This window comes from Perognathus longimembris, chromosome 21, assembly GCF_023159225.1.
Source record: "Perognathus longimembris pacificus isolate PPM17 chromosome 21, ASM2315922v1, whole genome shotgun sequence".
Lineage (NCBI taxonomy): Eukaryota > Metazoa > Chordata > Mammalia > Rodentia > Heteromyidae > Perognathus > Perognathus longimembris.
In genome coordinates, this window is record NC_063181.1 from 7799980 (window position 1) to 7807586 (window position 7607).

General features: G+C 56.6%; 1 protein-coding gene across 1 annotated transcript in view; it reads right to left on the reverse strand.

The window, feature by feature from the left end:
- The window catches only part of Slc25a37 (solute carrier family 25 member 37), a 33052-nt gene extending 26036 nt beyond the window's left edge, over positions 1-7016 (reverse strand). The window contains exon 1 of the mRNA XM_048330273.1: positions 6642-7016. Coding sequence (XP_048186230.1) covers positions 6642-6848 — 207 coding nt within the window. The 5' untranslated portion in view covers positions 6849-7016. The remainder of the gene's footprint in view (positions 1-6641) is intronic.
- Positions 7017-7607: the final 591 nt, after the last annotated feature.

The following is a 7607-nucleotide window of genomic DNA, read 5'->3' on the forward strand; positions in this document are numbered from 1 at the left end:
CTCATGCCCTACGGGGATTTACAGTTCTTTCCGCAAGCCTGCAAAGTAGGTCCTGGTGCCAGTGTCCCCACTCTGCAGGAAAAGGACCTGAGCCGATAAGAGATCAAGTCCCCTACGCCAGGTAGAAGCAGGACTCGAACCCAGGTGTTCCTGGGGTGCTTGGTACGCGTCACTCTTCCCTGCCACCTACAGACTCGCCTTAGAGGAACACGGGACACCTGCTCCCCCTCACAGTAGAAGAAGGGTCAAGAGCCTGCAAAGACAGTGGTCAGAAAAGGAGTTTGCCTATGATCCTGGTTTCTCCATGAACTAAGCAGCAGCAGGCCATGCTGAGGATAGGTGGGGGAGGGATGGGGGAAGGCTGAGGAACAAGAGGGCAGGAGGAAGGAGCCACCATGGAGGAGAGAAGCAGGTGATAAGACCCCCCAGGAGGGCAGAGAGCAGGGCGAGGGATGCCAAGGGAAGCAACCTGTGAGCTGCTCCTGAACGCTCAGCTGCCCAGTAAAAAAAAAAGATGGGTTAGCCAATGCTGGAAGACACAACAGCTGAGAAACTGAGGGCTGCGGGTGACGACAGCAACCCATCACAGCGCCCAGACATCTGAAGGGAAGACTTCCGACTTCCGAGGTGGGAGGGTTCTGGGTGCGGACAGGCCCTGGGCCCCGGAAGGCCACTGAGCTCAAGAGCACAAAGAATGGAGAGAGAGGGTCAAGTGGGAGTGGCTGAAAACGTGGCTCGGTGTAGTGCACTTACCTATCATGCACAAGGTCGGGGGGGGGGGGGGGAGGAGGGAGGGAGGACAGGTAGACTTGGGACATGAGCTGCGTGCGACCTTCAAGATACTCAGGTCCATGGAAATCTGTGTTGGAGAAAGAGTCTGTGCCAAACTCTAAGAGAATGGGTGGACTCAGAGAACATTCCAGGTACTGTCGTCCTAGGTGGTGTGAGAATCAAACCTTCTAATCACCAGGGACAGGACTGCCCTCTCTCTATATATATGCAAGGAAAGGGGACCCAGAGAGGTTAAGAAACTCGCCCAAGGCCACACAGGGGTGGGACTAGAACCCAGCTCTAAGTCCCAAGAGGTCAGGTGCCACCCTTGTCACAGGCCGGCAGGAAGAGGATCACAGATTTCTCACAGGAGTCACACGGGAAGAATGAGGGCAGAAAGAAGCCTCAGGAAGTGGGGTCAGTTAAGAGAAAGCAAGAAGAAAATCTGCCTCCCCATCTTATGGATGAGGAAATTAAAACTCAGGAAAGCTAAATCCTTTGCCCAGCCAGGATTTGAACCCTGAGCCCGGCAAAGCAGCCCCAAGGAGGCTCACGGTGCCCCAGGGGTGAGCATGGAGTGGCCGAGCTGCGGGCTGAGTCCCCTGCTAAGGCTGCAGGGACCAAAGGAGCATTTCAGATCAGAGACAAACAGAAATGTCCCCAAGCAGGGAAGACTGAGTACGGGGGGGGGGGGGGGGGGGGGAGGGAGACGGCAAAAGTGCAGAGAGCTCTGGGGTTTCAGAGACAACCACAGATCCCAGCCCCCTTGTAGCCAGAAGAAACAGCACCAGACACCCTAAGTCGGGCAAATTGAGACAGTCACTACTCCAAAGAGCAGCTGGGAAAGAGCCCTTTGCTACCGGTGGCAAAGCCATGCCCAAATGAAGGCAGGAAAAACTTGCGGGGTAAGCCCCCCACCTTACTGGGAGCAGAGAGGTCACCAGGCCCTGTGCACACAAGAGTAACCCCCATGTGGTTCAAGCAGTGCAGTCCATTAAACCCACCATCTGTAAACCCGAATGCCACTCTATACTCAAGAATTGAAGTGTTTCGTAGAAAATTTAAATTTTATAAAAAGCTGCCTTCCCCCTCCCCCCCCCCCATGGTCCCTGGATGTCATCCCAAGTCATATGACCCTCCCTGTGGGTTCATAAAAGGAGGGAGGTCTGCAGTTTGGGAACTCCCCTGCTTCTCACCAATTCACCTTTCAAAAAAGCACCTCCAAGTAAGGGTGATCAGAAGAGGAGGGAGGGAGAACAGGGAACTGAAAGGGGGGGGGAGTGGTTGGAGAGAACAATCGCTCTAATTTGGGGCATTCACAACTAGTTGGAGCTGAATGGTGTCACCTGAACAGTACTTTGTTTTGAGGTGCTGAGGTGGTGGGAGGGGCCTCTGACAACGGCCCACACCCCAGCACCCTTTCTTCCAGCCACCCTGAGTCACCAAAGCCAGGACCAGAGAACCGAGGAGCTGCAGAGTGCCCAGGGCTACCTGAGCTCAGCGGGGCAGGCCCTGGACAGACACAGGAGGCCCACCTGAGGAGCCGGAACCCCGAACTTGGCACTCACACCTCCTGGGCTGGCAGGCTGGAGCCTGGGAAGGAGGGTTCATCCTGGGAGAGCCAGGGCAGGGCTTCCTGGACAAGCCCGGCAGAAGAAGGGCTGCGAAAGGGTCAGCGGAAGTTCCCTCGGCTTCAAATCTTTCCTGTTTCCTTTGGGTGCCGCGCTCACCATGGCGGACGGACACCATGTGGTCTAGGAGCACTGTGCCTAATCTGGTTGGAATTTCCTCCTCCACCCACCTGGCATGCTCCCCACAGGCCCGAACACTCCTGACCAGACCTGAGGTTGCTCGTTTCCACCCCAACTGCATCACCTGCCACTTCGGAAGAGCATTTAGAGACTCCTAGGCAACCCTGGGTTGGAGAAGCACAGGTAGGAAAAGCAAGCTATCTCCCTCCCTCAGCCCTACAGAGGCTCTGTGCTCCCTGCCTCCGTATCCCTTTGTGGGACCAAGGTCCCACCAGCCTGGTCCTTTACCAATGAGTAACCACAGGTGCCACGTGGTGTGGGGAATAAAGAAAAGGAAAAGACGGGCTGGGAATATGGCCTAGTGGCAAAAGTGCTTGCCTCATATACATGAAGCCCTGGGTTCGATTCCCCAGCACCACATATATAGAAAATGGCCAGAAGTGGCGCTGTGGCTCAAGTGGCAGAGTGCTAGCCTTGAGCAAAAGAGAAGCCAAGGACAGTGCTCAGGTCCTGAGTCCAAGCCCCAGGACTGGCAAAAAAAAAAAGAAAAGAAAAGAAAAGGAGAAGACACAGAGCCAGGCACCAGTGACTCACACCTGTAATCCTAGCTACTCAGGAAACTGAGATCTGAGGATCATGCTTCAAAAACCAGCCTAGGGAACACAGAGAGAGAGAGAGAGAGAGAGAGAGAATCCCCAGTGTGTATTTCTCTAGACTGCAGGACAGGTCTTCTTATATTTTGTACTCTCACCAATCTCTCTTTAAAAAGCTGCACCCACTAGTGGGTCACCACCCAAAATTTGAAGAGCCCTATTTATTAAACTGGTAATAGAAGGCAGGAGGGACTCCACATAAAACGTCAACACTTTTACTAGAAGCCTTGTGAGGCTGTCTTTCTGCATGTAGAAACCAAGCTGAGCAGGCTAGGGGCTGAAAGAGACAAAGAGTCCAGCCTAGAGCTCCAAGGCCCACACCTCCTAGGATAGAAAAAGAGACAAGCACTCTCACATAACAATTACAAGATCAGATCAAAATAAAACCACGTATGCCTTTTAAACACACACACACACACACACACACACACACACACATCAAACTTCTGCTCCTCTAAAACAATTCACACAGATTTGGCCTCAGTTATAAAAGTTATTTTGAAATTTCAAGTCATATAAAAGGACCATGGGAGTTGTATGCTGATGGAAGGAGGTGAGCTAGTGATTTGGTTAAATGTGCCCACTTTAACAAGCGACCAAAGTCAGGCACAGAACAGTTGCCCGTGGCAAAAAAACAAGTTAGGAGCAGGGCTGGAAACCCAGTCTCCTGACTCCATTACTCACAGTTCATATAATCCAAAATATTTCAGAGGAAGCACAGCCGTGGTCTCCCAAGGGAACTATTTCCATGGCTGAGGGGTGCATGGGTCCCTGTCACCTCACGTTGGGCATCTGCACTGACCAGGGTAGACCCTGAGTTCATGCATGCTTTGCTTGTGGCACGTGCTTCTCTCCATACTTCGGGTGTCTGCTTAAAACTGGAAAGGAAAAAAATCCTTGCTACTCTTTCCAAGAAAGGTGCAGGGAAAAGAAGCATAGATGACCAGCCTCACTTGCTGAAGAACAGCAGTGTGCCTAAGGGTGAGAGTCGAGCTGCGTGAACTAAACAAACTTGCTGACTAGCTAACCCAGTGAGTATCTGTGACAGGACAGTTCTTCCCACCCAACTCTACGCTCAGGGGTCCCCTCGTGGAAACTGCTTAGAGAAGGTAACACTCGGCCCACAGGTAAGGTCTGAATCAAACATACAAAAAAGCAAGAAGGGGGGCTGGGGATATAGCCTAGTGGCAAGAGTGCCTGCCTCGGATACAGGAGGCCCTAGGTTCGATTCCCCAGCACCACATATACAGAAAATGGCCAGAAGCGGCGCTGTGGCTCAAGTGGCAGAGTGCTAGCCTTGAGCGGGAAGAAGCCAGGGACAGTACTCAGGCCCTGAGTCCAAGGCCCAGGACTGGCCAAAAAAAAAAAAAGCAAGAGGAGGAGGGGCAGGGAGAACTACACACAGAGCACACAGACACGGGAGACAAACACCTCCAGTTTAAGGGAGGGAAAAAAGGTATCACTAATTATTTAAGCTGAAATGAGGGGGGCACCGGTGGCTCATGCCTGTAATCCTAGCTACTCAGGTTTTGATAGAGGTTCAAAGCCAACGTGGACAGAAAAGTCTGTGAGACTCTATCTCCAAAATAACTGGCAAAATTAAATAAATAAATAAATAGTGAGCTGAAGGTGTGGCTCAAGTAACAGGAAGCTCTGAGTTCAAACCCCAGTACAAGCAAAAAAAAGAGAGAGAGAGAGAAAGAGAGAGAAGTTGAAATGATGCTCAGACTGAAATTCATGGCATGGAAGCCACAGGCCTCAAAGGTGATGGCTACACTCTTGTCTTTTTCTTTCTTCTTTTTTGATACTGGGGATTGAACCCAGGACAATGTATTTGCTAGGCAAGCGCTTAGCCACTGAGCTACATCCCAGCCCTGGCTACGCTCGTTAACAGCAATGAGCCTGGAGCCTGCTCCATTCAAATCTCCCCACACTTGGCCCAAGGCACTTGAGACAATAGTTTTGAACACAGGAAATTTTACCACACCTCAGTCTCTTTTCCTAAACCAAAGTAATGTTACCTATGTCTTCCCCCAAGGCGCTTTGAAAACCTCAGAGACAAAGTCTCTCCCCCATCCCCCTCAGTAACAGTAGCAAAGTTTCTTCCTCCAATTCCCAGCTGGGGCACTGGAAAGACAGAAGAGTCAAATGAGCCCATTCCAGCAGCATGGGGGAAGGAAGGACTCCCTTCCTGGAAACACCATGCCTACTTTCACTGGACACAGCCTGTCAACCGTGGTCCACCAGCCCTGACACACTGGACAGTCTCCTCTCCGCATCAGCCCCTCAGGAGCCTAAGGCATCAGGCTACCCCTGCTGCTGTGGATGGGGGCCTTGTAAGATGACCTCCACCGGAGAGCTCCCCAAATTCCCCCAAAGCACAGGGGAGCTCAGATAGTTCCGAGTCGGGGCCAGCTAATCAGTTTGTCTCTCTGTGTCTCCGTTTCTTCATTTGGCAATTCCTAGGATTGTACTGGATATATATATATATATTATATATAATATATATTTAAAAAAAGTGATGGGTAACAATCTGTCCTATTACTGTTTGCTCCTTTCTGGCCCCTACCCTGGACAGGCAAGCCCTCAGTGACAGGAAAATACCACCTGCTGAAGTTGTGTGTGTGTGTGTGTGTGTGTGTGTGTGTGTGTGAGAGAGAGAGAGAGAGAGAGAGAGAGAGAGAGAGAGAGAGACTTTCCAACCAGGATCCTCACATCTCCCGAGTAGCTAGAATTACAGACAGGAGCTAAAGCTGTCTCCTCACAGAAATGTGTGTAAAACACCTGGGGGAGTGACCCGAACAAACTTGTACAACACAGAACGACCTCTCCAGGCCGTCCACCTCCCAGCAAGCCCAAGAAGTCACTACAGGTCTCACGGCCGCCCAGCTGCTCGACTACCTGGGAACCCGCGGGGAGGAAGGGCCCCTGGAGGGGCCACAGGGGCGACGCTGAGCCGGTCCCCCCCCGTTACGACCAGGCACGGGCAGGAAGACGCCCAGCCACGCGACTGTCCCCCCCCCCCCCCAAAACAACCGGAGAAGCGCGGCCCTTTCGCGAGCGCGGCGAGCGCCCCGGGGAAACGGCGCACGTGGAGCGCGGGCGGCCGGCGCCACCGCGCACCGCCGGGGCGGATCGGCCGAGGCCAGCGGCGCTCGCCGCCCCCCCCCCGCGTCCTCCCCGGCCCCAGCGCCACCGGGAGCCGTGCGGGACACCCGGATCCCGCAGGGGACTCGGGGAGGCCGGCCCCGGAGGAGCGGCGGGGCGCGCTCTCCCGGGGACCGGGGAGACACCCCCCCCCGTCCCGGCCCGCGCCCCCCCACCCCACCCCCCGGCTCCCGGGGCGGCTCCCGGGGCGGCTCCCGGGCTCCGCGGACGGCGTGGTGCGGGCGAGCGGGCGGCGCGCGGGATGCAGACGCGCGCGTGCGCCCCGGCTCCCGCCCCCCGGAGCCCGCCCGCGCCTCACCTTCACCGAGTCCACCGGGTACATGATCGAGTGCTCCAGGATCCCGGCCATCGCTCCGGCTGTCATGTGCGTGGACACCGCGACGCCGGTCGGCAGGTTCTCGTAGTCCTCCGACCCCGCGTCCTTGCAGCCGCCATCTCGGCAGTCCCCATCCATCCTCCGCCCCACGGCCTGGCTCCCCACGCCGCCGCCGCTGCGCAGCTCCATGCGCCGGCCCCGCAGGACGCGGGAGGCCGCGGGAGGGACCGGGGCGGGGAGGGCAGCGGGCGGAAAACTTCACTTCTTAAAGTGGGAACCACCTCCCCGGGGCCACGGCGCCTGACGCCATGGCGGGCTGGGGGGGGAGGAGCCGAGGGCCCGCACACACCAATGGCTGGAAAGGAGAGGCCTGCGGCCGCCGCGCCATTGGCGCGCGGGGCGCCGAGCACCCGCCCCCCTGTGTGACGTCACGGGCCCGGCACCGCTCCCGGCAACCGCACGGGGGCGTCAGCCGGCGAGGAGATGGATGTCCCCTCCCGGGGGAAGCGGTGCGGGGCGGGCCGGGGCCGGGGTGCGGACCGGTCTAGCCAAGGGGTGGGGGGGCAGCAGGCGGGCTGTGCGTGCCCACGGCTGGAGGGACACCGGCCACGGAAGCCCCCCCCCCATACACACACAGGGGGCGGGGAGCAGGCGTCCCCAGAGCCCGTGATCCAGCAGCTTGCTTGGTGGTCCCGAGGCAGAGGGGCGACTGGAGACGTCAGCCCGGGAAGCCGTCGGGGGGTCGTGGCGCCCCCAGGACACACCTGGCTACCTGGGTGCCCGCGCCACGCCACGGAGGAGGCGCTTCAGACTCGGGGGTTCCGCTCTGGGAGGCCTTGCTGGGGAGGACCCCACTTATTCACAGGCGTTGCTGGCGCCCCAAACGTACAAGTGCCTCTCCTTGTTTTCCCTAAGAGGTCAAATCTACCCTTCCCCGGTGTGCCCAGG